The sequence below is a fragment of the Diceros bicornis genome, chromosome 11 (assembly GCF_020826845.1).
Source record: "Diceros bicornis minor isolate mBicDic1 chromosome 11, mDicBic1.mat.cur, whole genome shotgun sequence".
Classification (NCBI taxonomy): domain Eukaryota; kingdom Metazoa; phylum Chordata; class Mammalia; order Perissodactyla; family Rhinocerotidae; genus Diceros; species Diceros bicornis.
Genome location: NC_080750.1, coordinates 16201912 through 16227095, shown reverse-complemented (window position 1 = coordinate 16227095; position 25184 = coordinate 16201912). Strand labels below are relative to the sequence as shown.

The 25184-nt window shown below is 33.5% G+C and overlaps 1 protein-coding gene across 5 annotated transcripts in view; it reads right to left on the bottom strand.

Moving 5' to 3' along the window:
- The window catches only part of AFG2A (AFG2 AAA ATPase homolog A), a 326176-nt gene that overhangs the window by 189600 nt on the left and 111392 nt on the right, over positions 1-25184 (bottom strand). For 4 of the 5 annotated variants that reach the window (XM_058550013.1, XM_058550011.1, XM_058550012.1 and 1 more), the window contains one exon: positions 23370-23496. The exons of the other annotated variant lie outside the window; for it this stretch is intronic. In XM_058550013.1, the coding sequence (XP_058405996.1) occupies positions 23370-23496 (127 nt within the window). The remainder of the gene's footprint in view (positions 1-23369; positions 23497-25184) is intronic. 5 annotated transcript variants of the gene reach the window in all.

Here is a 25184-nt window from a genome sequence, read left to right as displayed (position 1 = left end):
TAACTGGTTCAGGCAAGAAGCATCAATGGATTCTAAAACTAGTGAAAGTCTGAGTAGCAGTAGGATATTTACACAGTCTCAAAGTATATGCCAACAAGATACTTATAAACTACCATGGAAAAATTGTAACTTTACAGTAGAGAAACCTGGAAGACATCACCTTAACCAAGCGATCAAAGAAAACATCACTGGTAATGGTACAAATCAAAGTTACGTGCCTCCTGATATGAGAGGAACATCATATCTGTGGTATTTCTGTCCAAACGCATAACCTGAATCTACTCATGAAGAAATATCAGGAGAACCTAAACTGGGAAATATTCTACAAAATAACTGTCTTCTACTCTTGCAAATTGTCAAAATCATGAAGCACAAAGAAAGACTGAGGAACTATTTCAGATTAAAGGAGAATAAAGGGACATGACAACCAAATGCTGCTATGATACTGCATTTTCTTTTCTACAGAGGACATTATTGAGATAATTAACAGAATGTGAATAGGATCCGTTGATTAGACAGCAGCCTTCTGTCAGCATTAGTTTCTTGATTTTGATCAACATATTATAATTTTGTAAGAGAATAGCCTTGGTTTTGAGGGAACACAAATTCAAGTATCTAGGGTCAAAAGGAATCATATCTGTAATATCCTTTCAAATGGTTCAGGAAAAAAATGGAAATATAAATAGAGAGAAAATGATAAATCAAATGCAGAAAATGTCAACATTTGGGAACCCTTGGTTAACGATATAAGGGAATTCACTATAAAATTACTGCAACTGTTCTGTAAGTCTGAAATGATGTCATAAATAAAAAGTATTTTTAAAAAGGCTGTTTTCGGGTAATAGTGTCTCCAGGTGGGTAATAGTGTCTCCAGGTCCCTTGCAGAGAAACTAAACTTTCTGTGGTAGAAAAAAAACTTTAAGTTCTGACCTCAAAAAATAAACTTCCAGGAAACATGGGCTAACAATAAAAAGTGACACACACACATAAAAAACAGAGGAAATACACCACCAATGAACCAGTTATTACAAAACACAGAATCAGATCTACAAAGATTAAATATATTGGAATATTTTTGAAACTGAACATAAAATGTTTATATTTAATATGCTTAAAGAAATAAAACAAGTTACTGCAAGTATAACAATGGAACAAAATAAGACACAGTGACAACTGAAAACTAAAAGGTAGGAGTCCCTAATTATGTACTTTTTAAAACTATAAAAATAGACATGGTAGAGAAGAAAGACTAAGGTCACGGACTTGTCATGGACTGTCAAATCAGACAATCTGGTTCCATCACTTACTAGTCATATAACCTTGATCTAATTATTTAACCCCTGTGCCTCACTTTCTTCAACTGTAAAACAGGATTAAGAGTACCTCATATGATTGCTGTAAGAACTAAATGAGTGGGATAATTTACATAAATAATTTAGAACAATGTCAGCACATAAAAAATTCTCAATTAATGGTGGTGGTAGTGTTTTTCAGAAATATACCCACACACAAACCTCTTCTAGTCTCTCATTATCAGAAATCAAATTTTATAGTAGGATCAGTATTATCAATACAAGAAATAAAAACTTAATAATTTGTGTGTTAGGTAGAAGCCTCTCTGATTCCTCTCAAAAACTTTTGTACCTAATATTTCTCTTTCTCACAACTGAAACAGGCCAGGGTTTTCTTCTAAGCTACTTCTACTCTTGGACCTACTCAAGCTACCTTTTCTAAAGATAGCCTTTCCCGAGGCTAAGCCTCCATAAGGGTATTCATTGAAATACTGAATTGGGAGTGCAGGTAGCTTTAACTAGGCTGCCCTAATACAACGCATACCGTGTCACAGAACTCTAGAACTAGAAGGGACCTTAGAGATCATCTAATACACTATTTCTGGAAAAGCGGAATGCCTAAGACAACCCGAGATGCTTTTAGATGACATATAGATACTACATGAAATAGCATTAAACATTTATTCCCTTTTCAATTTTCTAACTTTCAGAGGATAATTTTTAAATCTCTTACTTAGCGACAATGTCAAATTCACATTAAAGCTGCAAGTATAAGAACAGTACAAAGAACCTCCATATAACCTTTACTCAAATTCACCTATTATTAACATTTTAACATTTTTGCCTTATCTTTGCTCTCTCTTGCTCTTTTCCTGTGGATTTTTTTTTTTTAACCATCTGAGAGGAGACTGCATACATCATGGTCCTTTATCAAATAAGAAAGCTTCCATCTACTAGTAGTGTACTTTTCATCTCTCTAACATTTTGCTAATCTTGTTTTGCCCAGAGCCCTCTGTAAAGACCATATTTGACTTTCGTTCAACAACAACTGTTTTGTTTTCATTGTATTTATTTTTACTGTTGTTTTTATTTATGGCAAGTGTTCCTTTTAGGGGGATATAAATTATCGTTACTCATTAAATTTCTTTCAATGTTTAAAATGTCAATTGAAGAAAAATATACAGTAAACAGAAGTAAGACGGTACATGGATATGGCAGATGCATGATGATGCATGGGGGAAAATGAAATTTAGAAATCACTCAACTAGTCTCAGTATCTTTTTCAAAGAGAAAGTATGCTGCTGGCTGGACAAGAGTATAATACATAGATGTCTAGCCCAGTCTGGCAGTTATGCTAAGTAAATGAGTTAGAACATAGAATCAAGGTTTCCATTAGGCTACTGCTCTTTCAATTTCATCACGGAGGAAGTATTACAAAAGTCTAATTTTCCAATACATGGTCGTGCCAGCCATGGCAGGCTGATAAGATTACCCTTTGACGTGCCCCACTTCCTCCTCCTTGCCTAACTTTTGCTCTCTTGTTCTGGGTGCATAGCCATAGTCAGCTGGGTCTGTTTCCATACTACCTCTTTTCCTTCGTCTCTTCTGATCAATGCATATTTACTGAGCACTTAATATGGGCAGACACCCTAATAAGCACAGTGACACATCAGTGAACAAAATACAATTAAAAAATCCTGAATCAAAAATTCCAGCTTGGGGCCGGCCCGGTGGCGCAAGCGGTTAAGTGCGCGCGGTCCGCTGCGGCGGCCCGGGGTTTGCTGGTTCGGATCCCGGGCGCGCACCGACGCACTGCTTGGCAAGCCATGCTGTGGCGGCGTCCCATATAAAGTGGAGGAAGATGGGCACAGATGTTAGCCCAGGGCCGTCTTCCTCAGCAAAAAAAGAGGAGGATTGGCGGATGTTAGCACAGGGCTGATCTCACAAAAAAAAAAAAAATTACAGCTTAACAATTATTTAATATTAAAATAATGTGATATAAATAAATATTATATAGGCCAATAAAATATGACTGTTAAAACAACATTACTATTTCTGAGAAAACCAAGGCAAATGCTTAGGAAAACTCAATGAAGGTGAATAATTAAAATAACTGTTAATTTGACTAAGCAGAATATCTGTAACATTGAAATCAATACGATGAGGTTTAGATAAGAGATATCATGGAACTCTGATCAGTGAACTATTCTCAAAGAAAATAATTTGCCCTAAAACAAATGAATAGCAAATTAATGCATATTTAAATGTTTTATGTTAAAGCAAAATCATTAAACTTTATATAAAATATTTTAATGATTCTTTATTTAACTGACTTTTTCAACTAACTACTAACTACTGGTACCAATCTGGAAATCCTGACACATTCAAAATTACTGGTGAAAGGGCAAAATGGCAGAACCACTGTAGAAGGAAATATGGCAATATCTACCAAAACTACAAAGACATTTACCCTTTAACACAGCAATCCTACTTTACAACAAACATGCACAGGACAAAATAACACTTGGACAAGGTTATTCGTTGTGGTACTGCTAGTAATGGCAAAAGACTGGCAACAGCCTAAGGGTCCATCAATAGGGGACTATTTGTATGTAGGTCTACGCCTACGCAGCTTACAAGGGATCAGGAAAACACCCATATACTGAGAAAGAAAGATCTTCGAGATACAGTACTAAATGAAAATAGCAAAGTGCTGAATAATGTGCATAGCTGCCTACATTTTGTATATTTGGGGGGGACATGGGTGTTGGAAACAGTAAATAAATATACATATTTGCTTGTATTAAAAACAACATTGGAAGAAGAAAAAGACTAATAAAAATGTGGTTAGGGACACAAGATTGGGGTGCAGAGGTGAGACCAAGGTATCACCATGTATATCTTTTTATAGACTTTGGACTTTGAATCATGTAATATATATTATCTATTCAAAATATCAAAACATTCTTTAAAAATAAAAAATAACTAAAAGAATACACAGAATGTAACATATGAAATTTATTTTACTTTCTGTTATCAGTGAAACAATTTATTTTATATATTACAATCTCTAAGAGATCACCAAATGTATTTTTCACCTCTAGCTGAGATCCAATTTCTTCTCTGAATTTTTCTCTAAAATAATTGCATAGCTCTGGCTGGTCCCTTAATTTAAAAAAGCAAAACAAAAACCCTAAGAAGACTTTTGGGGTGACAGAATGCAGATCTCCTGTCTGTCTCTACCAAAAAGACAACTTCTTCTTAAACATGTAAACAATGGTAAAGTGACTTGCTATGATTTGTGACTTCGAGTTGCATTTTTTTCACTCTCTCCTCCTTTACAGAAAGCATGACTTTTTCACAGCATGCATTCAGTTAACTAATGGGGTGTAGGCAGTATGGCAGATAACATAACTGTTTAAAAATAATATCAACTGCAATTTTTTTAATATGGTGGGGTTAAGAAGATTACTTACATTTATTCCCCAATGTCTGTTTTTGTCCAGCACAATGGATGGAATATTATTAAATATTTTTAGAGGCCATATGCTCTACTCTATGCATTACTTCCACGAACCTCAGTGGGTGTTATGGGTATGCCCTGCTGGACCCCAGGCCAGTTTCAAAGACCTAAATCTCTGAAAGGCAATATAAACACTTTTTGTCAGTCTCTAATTTCTCTATCACTAAGTCACTAGGTGTGTTTGTGTTTATACACGTGTGGTTATATATACTTTCTTCCACTGCAAATTATTGTCATTGAATAGACAATGTTGAAAATGAATGGAGGTACAATAGCTCCATGTGTAAAACGAACAAGGGAATGCTTACTCTTACACGAGGTGCAGCAATCAATTAGCTAAAGGTTGGACAACTCTTTTAATTCATCTGAAAAAAGTTTAGTGTCAATACAAATTAGCAAACACAAATTAGCAAACACTCATCTGACAAGTTTAAAATAACCATCTGACTTTCCAGATGTGTTAACTGGGGCATAGACATTAAATAAATAACCCATAGGCACATCTAAGAAGTGAATTCAGAGCTTCAGCCTGCTGAATAATCTGCCAAGATAATTAATTTTACATGTTGTGGTTACTCTTTTTTATTAAATGATTTAATTCACCAATACAGAAATAATTCTCTACAACCCCATCTCCTACAAAGTACAAGTTTCCTTTCATATTTGTGATGGTAAAAAATAACATAAAATTTCTCATGTCCTACTATGATGAAATAGGATTGTTTTCCACTTCTCTGTACCATGAAATCACCATATTGTTTCTGTGAACATTTTTCAAAGAATGTTTGTGTTTACCACATACATAAATCCCCAAATCAATGTCTAAAGCCTCTTTTCTCTCTTATTAGTAACTCAAACAAAGCAAAATCTCCCTATAAAACACTGTAAATATCAGTGTGGCTATTCATTTGGAAAAACTCCCATCAAAGTAAAAATCCATGCTTGAGAGCAGGGTTTCTCAATCTCAGTACTACTGACTTTTGGGCTACATAATACTTTGTTGTGGGACTCTCCTGTACATTATAGGACTTCAGCAGCATCCCTGGCCTCTACCTACTGGATGCCAATATCATCACTCCATTTGCAACAACTAAAAATGTCTCCAGACACTGCCAAATGTCCCTGTGAGGGATGGCAAAATTGCCCGGTTGAGAACCACTGCTGTGGAAGGTTATAAAATTCCCATTGTTAAAAATCTTTAAGGAAAGAATAAATAATCAGCTTCCTGGATAGCTCAGACATTCACTGTTTGATGTAGAAGCTTATTCTAATAGTTGTTGTTTGGTTTACAAAATCTTTTTAGGTTTTTCTTGTTGTTTCTTTCTATAATTCTATCTTTCTAAACTTTCATTCAGAGTCAAAATTCTTATTATAACTTTTTTAAAAAATAGAAATATCCTCAAAATAACTCTCGAATTGCCAGTGTACCCATCACTGTATATACCCACGTTTTTCTTCTCAACTTTGACAAAGATGACAAAGATGATAAAATATAAACCTTTCAAATTAGGCCCAAAGTTAAGGGTTATGAGGAGCTATATGTGGAAACTAAAAATGAAATCCAGGTGATTAGTAATTTAATTATTGACACTCCTGTTTGATTCATCAGCATAATCACTCTCCCCGATGGTTGAACTGGTGAGGATTTTGCAAGCTATTAAAAACTGTTTATAGTCAGATTTTTTATTTTTAACTGGATATGAGGCAGCAGCATACTAAAGGCTATCACTAATGCAGGGGGAAGTTTTAATCCCTGTGGAGATTGTCTGGGTAAGTGAGCAAAGAAAGACTCTAGCTGACAGCACAGATAATACAATTCAGTTCCAGGCCAAAGCGCTGTATTTGTTTTTGTTGTTTTTCTCCTATCCTATCAGCAGCCTGTCTCTATGGATTTGTCTGGGAAAATGATAAATAGTAAAAAACAAGCAACGCACTCTATCCATCTAAATCATCCTCCCAGCAAAGATCCCAAGCAAAGCTTTTGGAAAGACCATCTTTTTGAATGTACATTCACATATATAATAAGTAACTTAAAAACAACAAAAACAAATGCAAGAATGAAGTTCAAAACACATTAGAGAAAAAAGTCAATGACAATCATCAAATATTTGTAAATACGTGAAACAAGAAATATATATATATGTGAATGACTACCTACCCAGACTCGGTAACTAAATTACAGTAGATTAGTTATAAACCAAATTTGACTACCAAAGGCTGTGCAGGTACAAGCTTTTAAAAACCTAACATTCAAATTATCCTCTAATTCCAAGAAATAAGAATCTAAATATACTATACAGATATTAACTTCATCAAAAGTAAATGGCAAATTCATTCTCCAAAAATGAAAATATCAAGAAAATAAAGCATATAAGAAAAATCTAAACAGTTTCTGTGCCCTTGGGACACTTTTAGAAAGACCTTTAAAACACTGGAAACAGAAGAAAACATGTTAATGCTTGGGAGTCAGATAAAAAATAGAAAAAAATGACTATTCTGTATTTAAGTTTCTATTCTCCACATTTGGACTAAATTTTAGCCAACCATTTAGATGAAATGATTCCATATCACTATTCTCTCTGATGGAAGAGAAACTGAAATTTGAATGATGGAAGCAATTAATTTTCACAGGACTTAAATATGATATATAAACAAATATGGACTATAAAATAAATCACATTCTTAAATCAAGAACCATCTTGGGCAGTATTACTATTTCATATAAAGAACACCTATGTGACAGACTCTAACATAAAACTCAAAAGAGGACTGCATCCCTGCCTGAATTTTAATCTCAGTGATCTGAGGAACATATAAAACAAATAAAGATGAACAATTTAGCTCATTTGGTCAGTCATATATTCATTCACCAGATATTAATTTAAGACATCTTTGGTATTAATGAACAGTATTATAAGGTCCTCCTTCTATAATAAAAACTAGATTTATACAATGTTTAAGTATGTACAAAATGTCTTCACTACATTATTATAATTTCACTCTTTCGCTCTTTCCTGGCTTTATGATCTACTATAAAAGTGGAAAAGTTAAATTTGCGTTGAAAAAGAGGTAGGAATGGGAGGCAGTCATAGGGAGTCATTTAAAAGTTACAGAATTAAATATAATACTAAAACTTAAGTTTCCCAATTTTTCAAAACTAGTGCTCTTTTTCATATGACAACACAAGACTTTAATATATAACCTTTAGCAGAAATGCTAATTCCTTCACTGCCCTATGGTTTCTCAGTCTTTCAACAAATGAAAAGTTTAATGAGTCTTTTTCATTGTCCTAGTAAATGTAAAATCTGAGGGCTATCCAAAAATTTAGGTGTCTATGCTAAGCAGGTAATATCAAATACTATACTAAACCAACAAGGGTTAATAGGTCATATGCCCTCAAATCCCAGTAAGGACAATACCTTATTTCTTAATGCTTTAAAAAAGGGAAACTCATTAAATGAGGCAAAGTATTCATTATTAGACAACTAAACATCTGAATTTAGAAAAACTAGAAGTGAATCTTATGTGAAGGGCTGCAGAATGAAGTTATCTCAACTTCCTGGCTACATGGCATGCTAATCTCAGTTAACGTTATGAACTAAATAAATCATAGTGATAAAAAGTACTCTACGACATTCCAGTCTCTTTAGCAGTCAATTTATATAATAAAGATGTTCTTTGGGTAATATCTTTATGCACAATACTTTTATTTAAAACTTTTTGAAACATTAAATATTTTAGACAAAAATAAACTTTAAAAATCGTGTTGGTGATTATGTGCATGTGTATATGTGGCTATATAAGGCTTAATAAATGTTACAGGGATGAGAAAGATAAAATGAAAGAATATATGTCAGCTTAAAATTGGAAAGCAATGGCTTTAACTTTAAAATGACAAACAAGGAGGTATTTATCCCCTCTCTGCACCATTCCGTGGAATTAGGAAACCATTTCCTTTTGTGTAACACTCTCCTCAGGTTATTTAGAAGCATACGACATTATGAAAATTCAAATTTTAAAACTATACAGTGTAAATGTTGTAAAATGTAAAATTTTTAAACAAAGTATAGATATACAGTATAGTCATTTGGTAGCACATCATGACAATACATGAGAAATTGACATGCTATTATAGGATAAAGAACAAGGTATTCAGAGAGACAGGAAGCCCTGCCTTACAATACTGCCTTTATTACTTACTTATTAGTTCTTGAACCATGGCAAGCTATTTAATCTCTCTAAATATCAATTTTCTCATCTCCAAAATGTAAATACAAATACTACTTTGCAGGGTCATTATAATTACCGACTACGTATGCCTGCTCAGTTAAAAGGGGTAATAACTGTTATTAGTTTAGAGTAATGTTTTTGGATTTTTCTGATTCCCTTCATGTATTCAATTTTATATTTTATTTTTTTACTTCAAATATAATACCTAACCAAAATATCCTGCAATGAAATGCATAAAAATACCTAATATTCATTTATTCATATTTATATAGGTAGATCTACCTATAATATTCAATATTTTCATTGTACTTTTGTTTGGACTACATTTTTACTTCTTTGTTTTCCATGAAGAAAATCCTTGCTGCTTATAAGAACATTTGGCTTTTCTCACTGTCTGAAGGAATACAGGTTTAGGTCACAAACGTGAATGTGAAATATCAACTCATGGAAACTTGGCTGCAGAATACTGTTCTCCTTACTAATTTTGCAAACTATGTAGGCAGGGCAATCAACTATCACCAAAACATATGAATATAACTAAAAGAAAAAGAAGTTTTATGAGAAATTATTCTTAATTATTTTAATGGTGATTAAATACACAACCACATTACTACCTCAAGGCCATCAGAAGAGTTAAAATAAGCTTTAATCTTAGTGTGTCCTTTTCTATTCAATAAATATATTACTCAACCAACTAAAACATCTTTTACCAAACATTTATCACTCCCAAGAAAAAACTGAGTGAACAGTATATAAGTGGTGATAAAGTGAAGAAGTAAAAATGTAGGAAATAACAGTATTCTAAATGAAGAACATATAAAACAAATTTTAAAAAGACACAATTTAGCTCAGCAAATTATTTCCATTTTGAATCAGCAAATTTATAGCAGACATGAAAAAGCTGATGCTTTCCAAATGCAGTAATATAGCTAATAGGAAGAATATGTAAGGCAGGTCTCTTTCCTACTGCTTACTATGTGTCCCAGGCACTTGGATACGTCAGTAAACAAAACAAAAATCCTTGTCCTTACGGAGCTTACACTGGAGCAACAGCAGACAGACAATAATAAACATTATAAAAATAAGTAAACTGTATAGTAATAAATACAATAGAAAAAAAATAACTGAGTAGCATAAAAGAGGGTAGGAGAACCAGAGAAAGAAAAGGAGTTGGAGTATCTACGGTGTCGTAATTGATAGGGCCGTTGCCTAAGAGGTGCACTATTATTATTGCTTGAGACAAATGAGATCTGTCTTATGAGTATTTTCTAGCTCTTATAATTCCTATTAGTTTTCGCAACCTGTGTTATAACTAGTAATAAAAAAGAATGTCGAACATTTTTGTAGGATGTGTGTTTTCACCTCTCCATCACCTAGCACATTGCCTGGCACATAACAGGTGCTCAATAAATATTTGGTGAATGACTCAATCCAAGCCAATAAACAGTTTATCTGAATAGTTTTGGTCCAAAAATTTAGTTCAGGGGTCAGCAAACTTTTTCTTAAAGGGCCAGATAGTAAATATTTTCATCTTGTCAGCCAAACAGTCTATGCAGCAACGGGTATGGCTGTATTCCAATAAAACTTTATTTACAAAAACAAGCAGAGAGCACAGGAGTTTTCCAATCTCTGCTTAGTTTATTCTATATCTATCTAATTGCCTTAAGTCTTCTGTTAAATTTTCCTGGGAGTATAAACGTAAATTTATCATGTACTTGCTGAGGCTTACTTTTTCAATTCTAATCAACTAACTCAAATAAACAAAACATAAATACAACAATAAAACATACTTGGCTTCTCCTTCCATCTCCCCGTCTCCCTCTCTCTTTTCCCTAGTCATCTGGTAATACTACGCAAATGTCAGAGATTGAATTCAAGTTTATAAATGCAACAGTAAAAGCTGATAAAAATATTAAAACATAATCAATTCAAAGACATTAAATCTGACACAGAAATAAAGAATTAATGTAGTTTAGTGATTTAGAATGTGAATTCTGAAATTAACTGCCTGGATTTGTAAAACTGCCAGCTACATTGAATTAGGCAATTTACTTAATCTTTCTAAGTAACAGTTTCCTCAGCTGTAAAACAGGGGCAATAAATAGCATCTACCTCATAAACTTACTGCATTCAATAAAAATATCAGCCATCTACTGGCCTTTGAAAAAGCACACTCATATTTTATCAAGAAGAGTAAATGAATGCATCATGAAGCCTGAAAATATGAAATTAATGAAAGACAACTCAAACATCCAAAAGTATCCTAATTGTGCTTGAAAACATAATTTTGCTCACCTTCCCCCAAAATTAACATTCAATTTTCCTCACCTTTCTGCTTAGATAAATATACTACCTCTTGTTTTTATCCTATTACATCAAATACACTTTTCTGTACTTTAATACAAAAAAAAGCTTCAGAATCAAGGTTTCCAAAAGGCATGAGTACTATAATTGGCTTATCTTTGCTTTTTCCATAACAAAACATACCTCTGAATAAGTTTGTCATCAAATATCATCAAACATGTAACATTTAGGCCATAAATTTTACTGGCATAACAGATTGAAAAGCTGCTGAACATAAACACTATAAACACTATAAACACTATAAGCAGTATCATATCACTACTTGATATGAAACATAATGATTGATCCAAGTCTGGTTTACCTGCACTGTCCCTTCCAAGAGACAAGAGTATAAAGTAGCTTTATAAAAAGCAGAAAAAGTAAAAAGTACATTTTCATAATTTTAGTTATTCTTTATTACAATAAAAACCCAATTATAAATTGTCCTTAATATACGTATATCAAATAAACTGACTTTTGTTACTAAATAACTTCTCTAAAAGATTTATTTGTAAAATCTCTAGTTTGCCAGCCAAATTTTTATTAAGAAAACAAATTCTCTAAGAATCTTTCCAGCACTAAGCTGAGGTAGTTCTGTGCCCACAGAGGCAGTGATAAAGAGGTCTGTGTAAATGGGTTATCAGAAGATAATCAAAGCCTGGGAAAAGAGCCTAGATGCAAGGTGAGGAGAACAATTTCTCCAGGTGAGGAGAAATTGTTGCTGAAATAAAGCTGACATTTTCCTTTGTATTTACGATTAAAAAGTTTTCTTCCAAGTATGTTTAATGGTCAGGTTTACTGAGGTATACTTTACATACCGTAAAATTCACTATTTTTAGTTTCACAGTTAGAAACTGATAAACATATACTGTCCTGTAATCACCACCACAACCAAAATATAGAATACTTCCATCATCCCAAAAAGTTTCCTCATGCCGCTTTGTGGTCAGTCCCTTCCCTACATCTCCCAGAACTGATTTCTGTCCCTATAGTCCTGCCTTTTCTAGACTGTCACATAAATGGAATCTGTCAGTATATTCTGTAGCCCTTTGTATCTGGCTTCTTTTACCTAGCATAACGCCTTTAAGATTCAGCCATCTTGTTACATATATGAGTAATTTGTCCCTTTTTACGGCTGAATAGTATTTCATTGTATGAACATATCCCAATTTCTTCTATCCATTCATAAGTTGATACACATTTGGGGCTATTTAGATGATTACAAATAGCGTGGCTATAAACACTTACTTACAGGTTCTCTGGGTGGACAAACGTTTTCATTCCTCCTGGATAAATACCTAGGAGTAGGATTGCTGTATTGTATAGTTAGTATATATTTACCTATATAAAAAACTTTTTATTAAAAAAAAGAAAGATCGATAACTTCACTTAAACTGTGAAAAAAGCTACTACACTGGCTGATGGTATACCATAATTTTTATGAGAAACACACAGCAGTACTAATCTTGCACAATTTAAGTTAAGGAATACATTGGTATTATATAAAATACATATAAAGTGCTTATATTTGACTAGACTCAATTAGGTGTCATATGTAACTCACCCAGCACACGCTTGGTGCATAGTATATGCTTAATGACTGCTAGTTTTTGCTCCACTGTTCAATTTTCCCTTTTCCCAATGTTCCTACCTCCCCCCAACCCAAACTTGCATAAATCTACACTTTAAATCATTATTTGTTAAATAAATTATACAGTAGGACACACACACACATTTCAACTATGATTTTTAAAAGCAAAGTGAGTTCCACTCATTTCCTTAAACTGCTGATCCCTTGGTTAGAGGAGGGGAAGCCTCTAAAAGCAGTAGAGCCTGCAATCAGGAAACATTTCAGGTGAGCATCACCACCTTGTGTCAAAAAAGAGTAACTGCAACACCAAATTTATTGTCAAATAGAGAACAGATGATAGAGGCCAGAGAGTATGAGATCTAAGATCCATTTTTCCAAATCTACTCTGATGTATATGCCAGTACAGTTTTGCAGGCAAAGTTTAGATTCTTCATGTTTTATTATAATAATACTTTACAATCTACCTGTATTTCAAAATAGACTGTATATATCTTAGAGAAAATAAGTGAGTTTTCTTTTATTACGTGCCTCCCTCTGATACTTTTGCACATCCCTTCCAAACACAAACACACACACACATTGAATAGAATCTCTGGCACAAAAATGGCACATTATTTTTAACACTCTCTTTGTACCTTAAAAATAATCACCAAATTAGGCCTTCTACTAATGACTTTAAAGTATTCAATACATGGCTTCAGATTTAGTTCTTGAGTACACTGAACATCAGTTCCCAAATATGGGATTCTAGGAGCATTAACAATACAAAAAAAGAAGCTTTTTCAAATTTAGAACAGACAACTTTAAATAATCATATAGTTCAACATTTCTGTTAAAACTCAAAATTATTTTTATACTCAGAAGTTTTTAAAAATAGTATATTAAATATTACAAAATATTACAGGCTGATCACACATCTGTGAAAGGAGAAAATATGCAGCTCAACAAGTTTTCCCTTTTCAAAAAGTAATAAATTCTCAGTGAAAAAGTTAAGGTGTTCTTCAACTGTCAACCAAGATTTTCATTACACAACAGCAGCCTTAAGGCTGATTTATGACTTTTCCTCCCTTTTCTGACTATCAAGTGGTTAAAAATAAAAGTCAGTTTTGCACACCTGGATAATATATGCTTGCTTTATAACCTGTCTGAAGAAAGGAACTTTTCAATAACAAGAAAATTTAGAAAGGTGTAACTGAAAAAGCTTTAAACACAACAAAACCTCAGAAATTTATTTAGTAAATGGTATCCTTTTTCGAATCTCTATTACTATCTATCTCTGTGTCACAATGTAAGAGAATTGTAGGACCTGAATGATATATCAGGGATTATCTAGTACATTTTTGACAGGTACAGAAACAGAGCTCCAGAGATGCTAAACAATTTCAAAGAATAAACAGTTTGTTAACAACAGAGCTAGAATTAGAAACCCAGATCCCTGCATCTGGGTCTGTTTCATTTCTTTCAATGCTAGTTTCTCACTGCCAATTTCAGGCCTTTCTAGCACCTTCTGCATTAACATTCCAGTCCCTATCATCTTTGTCATCTGTTATATGTGCCAATCTCATTTTTCTCTAGACTCATTTCCCTAATTATGCTGCTTACATTATGCAAAAGCCCCTCTTCAATGCTATGTACACTCCAAAAACTTATGTAGAAACACTAAAGTTTGGTAAGGGTTGTGCCCAAATCACCATAAACAAAATGTTCAAAGAAAAAAATTACACAACTCTTCATACGATACCTCTAATATCACAAATTCATGCAACTGTGGCTATAAAGTGAAGGTAAGTGATGAGAAAATTAACTACATATTTCAGCATTGTTTTAAAGCTAAAAGAAAAGAAAATATCATGCTTTAAACACCTAAAAGGTTTACAGCCGATTAATGTTGAACTCTTCACTTTAACAGATATAAAGCCTTAGAGTTAAGAAGTTTATCTAAATTTCATTGAATGTAATTTAAGCCTTAGCTTGTCTATTTCCATCAGAGAAAATAGAAAGCATTTCTTTACCCAAATACATATTCTTAAGGTAAATTAGGAGAACTTTACTTTCAACTGTTGTTCCCTCATAAATAATCTTAATCATCCTACCTTCTCTTCAAAAGCTCTCTTTGGGGGCCAGCCCGGTGGCGTAGTGGTTAAGTTTGTGTGCTCTCCTTTGGCGGTCCGGGGTTCACAGGATATGATCCTGGGCGCGGACCTACACACCACTTATCAAGCCATGCTGTGGCAGGCATCTCACATATAGGGTGGAGGAGGATGGGCACAGATGTGAGCTCAGGGCCAGTCTTCCTCAGGAAAAAGAGGAGGATTGGCAACAGAAGTTAGCTCAGGGCTAAAGTTCCTCAAAAAAAAAAACGTTCTCTTTGGTAACTCTTCAAAACACCTCCTATCTCTTGTGCCCATTAAATGTTCTGTGAAGCTCACCTGAATTGGGTGTCCTGAACTATATACGTTAAACTATTTTTCATAAAGTCAGAAAGCTACACCAATTCTTCTTGTCATTTAAGATACATAGTGCTTCTGCTATCAGTGCATATAAGAGACACATAGGGAATGGACGAAACAAGATCCCACACCTGACAAATTAGAAAGATCTATCAAATCTAATAAAATGAATTTAGTAAGAATTAATTCCTCTATTCCTAAGGCCTGAAGCCCTTGTAGCTGCTACCATGGAAGCTATTGGGAAACCACTTGGACTTAAGGAAAAGAAATCTCCAGGAAGCACATGAAAAGTAAAAGCAGCTTAGAGGAGCTGAACTTGGAGGAAGACCTCTAGATCTGATCACACCATGGCTCAACTTCTAAAACTCAAATTAATACCACAACCCCAAGGCGGGGAAGCTATTACTTAGCAGAAGACTTTGTGGAAAGACCTGGACTTTTTAGGTTTTTTTTTTTTGTTCTTGATGACTTTAAATTCAACAGCAGTCCACGGTGTGATTCAGTTGGCAAATAAACTAACACAACCCTGGAATGCATTAGTAGAAGCATGGTATTCAGATTAAAGGCATTAAGTGAGTCACTAAGTTCTGTACTGAGCAGACCACAAGCTATTATAGTATATTCATTTGCGGATGCCACAATTTCAGAGAGAAAGGGACACATGGACAACAATTCAAAAAAAATAAGGATAAGAACGCTCAAGATGGAATAAGAGTATCATATGAAATAATCCAAGACATCAAGCCTGGAGAAGAAAAAACTAGTTGGTAAGATAGAACGTAAAAATAAGACATAAAACAACTTTCAAAAATAAAGAAGAACCATAAAGCAGAGGGATTAAAAATTTTCTTTATAGTATTTTGGAATAAAATCAGACCAGCGTGTAGAAGCTTTAGGGAGACAAACAGTTGCTGGTTGAGTGGAATCCAGAAATTTCTAACAGTCAAAGACAAAGATGGAGTGGTCTATTTCATGAGTTAATATGCTGCCCATCAGTCTAGGAGAGTAAGCAAAGGGTGGAGAAATGATGGATAGGAATTTTATAATGTGGGTCAATGCGTCAGAAGGATAAATAGATTATCAAGCCTTACAAGTTCTCTCAAATCTTGAAAAAATTAATTTCTTTTAGAACGTGAGTATCAAGGGCAAATACATATTTTATGTTATTACTTTTTTCTCTAATAGAAGATTAAACATACTCCTATTTGCATGTTGACATCATCAAATATATCTAAACATAGAATCATAACTTCTCAAAATTTAAATATCTAAGCCTGAAAATCCCAATGATGACAAATACTAAAAAGGGCATTCAAATCACAAACCAAAACCCACACAACTTTAACATTCAGGTGCCATAAATAAATATTGACATTATTCATATAATAAAAAACTGCATTTCTAGATTTATGGATTTTGGTGAGTCATTAGGTTGGAAAGAATAGTCCACCAAAATGTATTTTAAGATTAAATATTAAAACAACTTTCAAGAAGAAATGGAACATACTTGAAAGAACAAAAAGTTAATACAGCCTTCCTACTATTATTGGTTTATTTTTAAGCTCAGCATTATATTATTGACTCATATATAATTTATCTTCAGAAAATTTATGCAATAAAGATATTTAAACAATCTTTAGAAAAATTTTGCGGCCCATGTATGAACAACACACATTTGAGAATTTACTAAACTTCTAAAAGCTTACAAGGATAAATCAATGGTCAGGAAACTTTTTCTGTAAAGGTCCAAACGGTAAATAATTTAGGCTGCACAGGCCATAACTCTCTATTGTAACTATTCTACTATAGTAGTGCAAATGCAGTCATAGAAAATGCATTAACAAATTAATGTGACTATATTTCAATAAAACTTTATTTATGGGCATCAAAACTTGAATTTCATATAATTTTCCACATCAAAAAAATTATCCTTCTTTTGATTTTTTTCAACCATTTAAATATGTAAAAACCATTCTTAGACCATGAAATGTACAAAAACAAGTAGTAGGCCAGACTTGGCCCACAAGCCATAGTTTGCTGACCCCTGGGACAGGCAGTCTTTATCTTATCAACATCTAAATGAGATACCACCCATATGTGCATACAACCCCTGACCAATTTCTCTTCTCTCATCTCTCCCAATTGCCCATCTCCAAAGCTGAAACCCTTATAACCGCTGCCATAGCAGAAATAGTGAAAACACTTGGAGCTTTAAAAAACAAAGACACACACACAAACATCCGGCAACAATAAAACTACTTCAGAGAGTCCTGTAAAATGATGGTAATGCTGAAACTGGAAGGTGACATTGGAGGAAGCCTCCCAGGTCTGACCACACTGCAGCTCACCTTCTAACCCCCAAAGACTCTCTAATTCATTGTGATAAACAATATTAAAGATTAATAAGCATCCTTTCCTTAAGTACTTACAGGAAAGTAAAGAATTATGATTCATTTACACTTTTAATGTCTGTTAGGTCAAGCAACTTGCGTTTTAGTTCCGACCTAGCTGAGAACAGCAATATTAGAAGAATAGGACTTGTGACTTACAACTAGGAAGGGTAGAGAAAAAAATAATCCACAAACATATTTGTAATCTTTCTTCTGAAGGTATTTTTGGAACACAATTCATTTGACAGTTGGAAGCTACATACATTTCGTTTCTCATTTGCTGACATTTCTAAAGAAGCTAATTAAATTTTTTTCCATGTTACAAAGATATTCACAAAAGTAACTTTTAATTTGCAATATTTAACCCATGAAGCACATTTCCTCTTCCAGAAAAACCAGAAGGAAAATTAATGCCAGTTTATTCGTTCCGTGAGTTAAACATACTAAATTAGAAAATAATTCTGAACTAAATTATTCAAGACTTCTATACAACTTCCAAAATTTTCCTCAATTGAACAATCTTTTCCATAGATGGCTTAGAGCAGAATTTTTTAAATTCTACAAATGTGCTATTATGAGGAAACTAGGTTATAGACTAAGGATAATACTTATAATAATTATTATTGAGAGCCTATGAGCCTATTACATGCTAGGCATTTAGTATTAAAAATAACCAAAGGAACTGAATTCAAAAACATTCATAAAATTAAACTATTCTGAGGCTTAACACCTGAGAAAGAAGATATGACCATTTCTTCCTTAACATTCAACACAAATGCATGAAATGTCATAGATTGGACACTATACTCTTCTAAAGGGGCCACACAAGCAACAGCCTAACAAAAAACAATATATAGTCCTACAGTTTGGGCATTTAACTATTATTTGAGCATCAATAATAACTTAGTTGTTTGCTGTTCTCAAGTCTCCTGATGCTAAGGAAATCCAGACCATTATCAATCTAAAGACAATGTGTCTACTTGTCATCACCCAATCTCATTAATCTTCATGTGTCCTTCACATCCTCTCATTCTTATGCAAAATGGACACATGAGGATGCAAATTCTCTTCACTCGTCTATAAACCCGAGGAGGGGGAGAGGGGATAAAACGTCTATGGAGACTTCGAGATACCACGAGAGACCACAGCAATCACTTTACTCAGCCTAGTATGCTACATCACAGCTAATGCTTTTAACATGTAAATATGACATAGAAGAAAGTAGAATAATGTGATTCTTGAGCAATGTGTCTTACTTCCTTTACTGAATCACCAGAATCCCCAAGAAACTCCAGCTTTAGTTTCCCCAGACTCCATGAAACTGAAATATTGCCCAAAAAAGACACTAAATATGCACAACTTATGAGTCACATAATGATATCAATTTCACTCCTCTAATAGTCCAAGAATTCTCCCCATTCTAATTATACTAACTTAAGGTCATCAGGACATACAAGTTGTGGGTAAACAGGCAACAGGATTGTACAGTATGCTAGCTAATTTACAAGGTCAAAAATCTTAATTAAATGTAGCCAAAGTCAGACTAAATGTATATTTTTTTTGACACTAGAACAGTCTTTTTTTTCTTTCCAGTTTTAGGCTAAAAACAAAATCTCTACCTTTTAGCATTAGTATACGAAATTTACTTTAATTCTTCTGTTGCCCATTCTCTTCCTACTACAGTTTCCTCCAGACAACACAGGTAGTAAAAACTATGTCTATTCAGCTGATAACAGAAAGTTGTTTTTTTTCCAATTGTCTCTTAAGACTGTTTTATTTCCACCAGCACATTCAGGGCACATTTTGAGCACCATGTTCTAATCACTCATGTGGTGAAACTTTTTTTATAGTACTATTAAACAATATACAAATAATGCTCTATAATAGTTCATCAGAAGAAAAACATCTGGAAAAGAAATAGACTTTTCATATAGTATATATCATCTACGTAGTAACAAAAGTACAGTTAAGAAAAAAATTCATATTCCACACAAATATGGAATTCTACCTGAAACAGAAATTAAAATTCTTTTACAAAAATCACCGATGACTTAAAATAGATTTTTGGACAACTACAGAATATATGCAGAATATTTAGACCATGGTACAACGTAGTAAGTTTGAAATTGTACTTGATAGCATAGCATATCATTTGATATCTTGAAACTATTCTTACATCACTTAAAAATAGTTTTAAAAAACATTTACCAATTTTACATTTTGTTGGCAGTAATAATTTTATTATTTCACCTATTGCAAATTAAACATTATAAATTCTGAAAAATTTCAGTAAATTAAAAACCTTTAGATCCCCCTGACCTAGTGAAAATAAGTCATTATATCTAATCAATAAACACTTTCAATATTTTAATCTAAAAGTGCTTATCCAAAATTGGTTAAAAAAATTAGATTTCTAATTTTTAAGAACTAATCAAGGTATGTATGTAAGTATGTGTATGTATATATATGATTTACACATATTTGTATACATACATACAAACATACGAGCATACATATAAATACACATATATACATGCATATATGTTTGTATATGTTTGCACTTTTCTCTGAAGCATTTTGAAGCAAAGGTTAGTTAAGAGGTGTTAACTGTGTAATAATATTGGTACTTGAAACACTTATTTTGAACAATTAGATATTTTTAGAACAGAGGCATTAAAGGTAATATTTTATAAAGGATCAAAAATATGACTAGAATTTTGGCAAGATATTTCTCAAACTCTGTGATGTTAAAGACTGTCACTTATGAGTTGCTGTTAATAAAACATAGCATCTGCCTTCTAAGGCAAGTATTATTAGCAAGCAAGAAACACATGAAAACACTGCAAAAAATTTGAAATGTAAAAAAGAAGAACCACTTCCATCTCGTCAATCTTCTGCCTTTGGAAACAAGTTCTGCCCAAAATCTGGTTAAGTATTTTCTCCAAGAGATCCAAGACATCCACTGACTAAAGTATCCTAAAGAGAATGGAAGTCATCTACCATTACCTTGGGGATTTTGACTTACTCTAAGATGAGCTTGAACAAAAGGCCCAAAACCTTAGAATGGCCCAAGAATAACTTCTAATCTCTAGGTTTATCTTAAAAATTTCTCAAGGTCTTTTGTACCAGGTGTAGGTAAAAACTAGGATAAATTACACCTTACTGTGAGATATAACAGTTGGGGTTAAATTTAGGCCTTACAGAAGGAAAAGTAAGCAAAACAGATTATAAATCAACAGCCTCACTATATTATATAACAGACTTACAAAGTGTTACATATATAAAGAACATAAAAATGTAGCCTTTAAAAAAATAGTTTAAATTCATTTATCCTTTTCTATTTTAAGAGAGATCAAATCTGGACAAGGCAAGGCAGAGAGAGGCTGCATCTGAGAAAAGATGGCAGAATCCACAGAATAAGGACATTTCAAAGGAGGTGGTTTATAGCCAATCACATGACAGGCAAAGATCAGCTGGTCTCTGAGAGAGCGAGAAGTTGTTCTCAGTGCCCAGAAGAAAATTCAGGTAGGGGCAGGGGGAAGAAGCTGAACACTGTGGTAGGAAGAATTCTAGTACAGCCAACAAGATTCTGATCCCTTCATAGACACACACCTTCTCCCTGTTATTCAAGCAAATGCTAATCTAGATGCTACTGTGACGGGCTTTTGCAAATATAATTAAGGTCCTGAATCAGCTGACTTGAAGGTGGATAGATTTTCCTTGGTGGGCCTAACCAGTCTTAAAAGAGATCAAGCTTTTCCTGGCAATAGAAATTTAAAGCATGACAGGGATAAAATGTGATGGAGATTCTCCATTGCTGTCTTTGAAGATGGAGAGGGCCACGTGGCAACGAATATGAGTGGTCTCTAGGAGCTGAGAGTGGCTCCCAGTTGACAGCCAGTAAGGAAATTCAGACCTTAGGCCTATGATTACAAGTGAATTCTGCCACAACCATGTGAGCTTAGAAGAGGAGTATCAGCTCCTGACAAGAATGCAGTCCAGCCAATACCCTGTTTTTAGCCTTTAGTGAGTCCCTGAGCAGACAACTCTGCCATGCCATGCTCAGATTTTGACCTACCTACAGAAGCACTAACAAATAGGTATTGTGTGAAGCTGCTAAATTTGAGGTAATTTGTTACACAGCAAGAGAAAACTAAGACAAGCACTAACCAGGCTAAGTCATAGAGCTTGATTTAGTAAAACCCAGAGAAACTCATTGTAAGCCCAAAGTCCTACTTCAAGCAATGTATCTAACACTGAGGACATACAAAATTAAGAAACCAAAGAAGGCCACCACTATTAGATTAGGCATTGTAGAGAAGAAAACCTAAGACATTTTTGAGCTCATTAGCCATAGGGTAACCAGGAACAAAAGTCATAAAAATACAATGTATTCTTACCAGGAGAAAGATGATTTTTCTGAATTTAGTGCCTTCATTTGTGAAACTAAAGGTGGGATTAGGTGATTTTTAAGGGCTCTTTTAGCACTTTTGATAATCCTTGTTAAGGTACAGTCCTATCTTTTTTCATAGATATCAGAGATGCCTGGGCACCAACTCAGATCCTATAAATGCTCAGGAGTTACCTAGCTTATTATAAAACACTCCATCAGAAATGGAACAATTTATTAAGGTCCAAAGCTTTCTTTCCTGTATTTTACCAAAGGATCTTTATCACAGAGCAAAATATCTAATTGAAGTAAAGCAAGGTTTTCTTCTCACATAAAACTTCCTTTCATATCTTCAAAAGGATCATTTTTTTTTTAAATCCCATTTTTAAAACTGAAAGTCTGTGCATATGTGCACCAGAAGGGAGGAGTTCATAAGGTTATATACATGAGGCAATAATGTTAACAAAAAAGAGAAACTGATTCATGCTCTAGGAGTAAATTTTTACTCTCAATTTAAATCTTTGCAAAAAAAATTACACAGTAAATATAAATTAGGTACTTAAAATTTAGTGGACTCCTTTATCAAACTAACCTAGGGGGGAAAAGTGGTAGCAATAGCTTGAAAGGGTTAATTTTGCACCTATACAGCTTAATTTAATACTATAGCTTAAGTAACTTCTTAGAGAAATAAAATCCACTGTCATTTTTATTCTAATTACTCTGAAAACAATCGCTAGGCCAGGACTTCTCAAAAATTGTTGATGATAACTTGAGTCTAACTAGTACTAAATAGCCAGAAATTTATCTTACTCTGAATGAAAATGTTAAAAACTTCTCAGAAATAAATCAGATGAAACAAAAAAACAAAAATCTCAAAACTTCAACTCTCTAGGGAAACATGTTGAAAGACTGATGCAACAATGGGAGAGGGGAAATTCAAAGGACTACAAAATAGTTTCATTAATACCAAACCATAAGCAATAAAAACATAAACAAAAGCTTTTCTCTGTTCTCTTCATTTCCTTTAGTTTAAGATCATTCGGTATCCTCTAAATGAAAAACTGATTAGAAAGTAATTTGAAAAAAAAAAAAAAACAACTCGACATAATCAAATGATCCAGTTCTTGATTTTACAATGCCCACACTGCTTTCTTTCTTACCTTGTCTATCCTATCTGGGCGGTTAGTAGCTGCCAAAATTGTCACATCCTTTAACTGTTCAATGCCATCCATTTCTGTTAAGAGCTGAGCCAAAACACGATCAGCTACATTCCCAGCACCTGAAGAACTGATTTTTAAAAATACATTTTAAAAATCTGTTTACCTATCCGCAAATACTCTATTATTTTTAAGAGTGTATAGTCTATAACAAAAAAAATTATGTCTGTTTCAAAATATAAAATGCATGCTTTTGAATTCATTACTTGTTGAATTATCATATCCAAAAACTAACTATATTCAAATCATTTGTTTTCCTCCATCATCAACCATGTTCATTTTCTCTCCACTAATGAAATGCTAAGTAAGTGTTAAACAAAAAAGATGTGGGAAGCAAGATACAAGATTATTTAAAACAGTTCATCAGATACATAATTACTTAATTTAATCAATATTTGCATTCTACATGGTAATATACTGCCAGGAATTGGGAATAAAAAAACTGAATAAGATACAAACCCAGTCCTCATATGAAGCTTAGAGCCTATGTGAAAGAAAAACTCTTTACACACCCATAACAAAAGGGATATTTCTGATGTATTTTTTTTCTAATTTTTTGTTTATTGCAGTAACATTGGTTTATAACATTGTATAAGTTTCAGGTGTACATCATTATACTTCTATTTCTGCATAGATTACATCATGTTCACCACCCAAATACTAACTACAACCCATCACCACACACATGTGCCGAATTATCCCTTTCGCCCTCCTCCCTACCCCCTTCCCCTCTGGTAACCACCAATCCAATCTCTGTCTCTATGTGTTTGTTTATTGTTGTTATTATCTACTACTTAATGAAGGAAATCATACGGTATTTGACCTTATCCCTCTGACTTATTTCACTTTGCATAATTTTTTAATACTAAGACTATTTTTAAAACATGTCAGCAGGTAGGCAGTCACGATAATCCCCGTATCTGGAGAAATAGGCAAAGAAAGTATGTTATTTTGTTCCTTTTGTTCATGTACCAGGTTAATTACAAAGCTACTACTGGACATACTACACTTTAATTTAATCCTATTTCCTTTTACCACAAAAATATAACTGAATATCAATTTTTAAGAAGTAAATTCAATAGGTCTTACCAATAAACAAAACCTAAACTATAAAATCAAGGCCCCACAATAACAATTCTCATTAGCATTATCTGGAACTTACCAAGATCTGTTCAGAATTGAGAAATATATAATAAACATCTGGGTGGACAAATACAGAGTGAAATAGCATTGTAAGTGTATTAAACATCTAAATTCAATCAGATGCACTTGGCGGGTTGGAGAAGAGGGAAAAAGACTCCAGACTTTTGACTTAGCACCCGTGACACAAGTGCACCTTAGTATAATCATCATGTAATATATTTAATAATAAGGTAATTAGGATCTCTAAATAACAGAATTTAGACCTCAACATGCATTACAAGTTCAAAAACTTGACTCAGTGTACACACAGGAGAGTAGCCTCTACCTCACACTAATCAAACACACATGAGGTTGTCACATAAATCACACTGTCAACTTGCTAAATCAAATGGTCCTTCCCAATGTCTAAAAAGTTTGGGACCAAGAAGCACCTGGGAAGCCACTGAGATCTGTTTTAGTTAGCACTAATTCCTGCAAGTAACTAATCAGCAGGTGCACGGATTTGCTCATCTGACTACTTAAGAATAAACTAAATATTTTGAATAAATGGATTACATATCCTTCAAAAGATCCTCCATAATATAACTTTTCCACATGAGAGTTTAACTGTTAGAT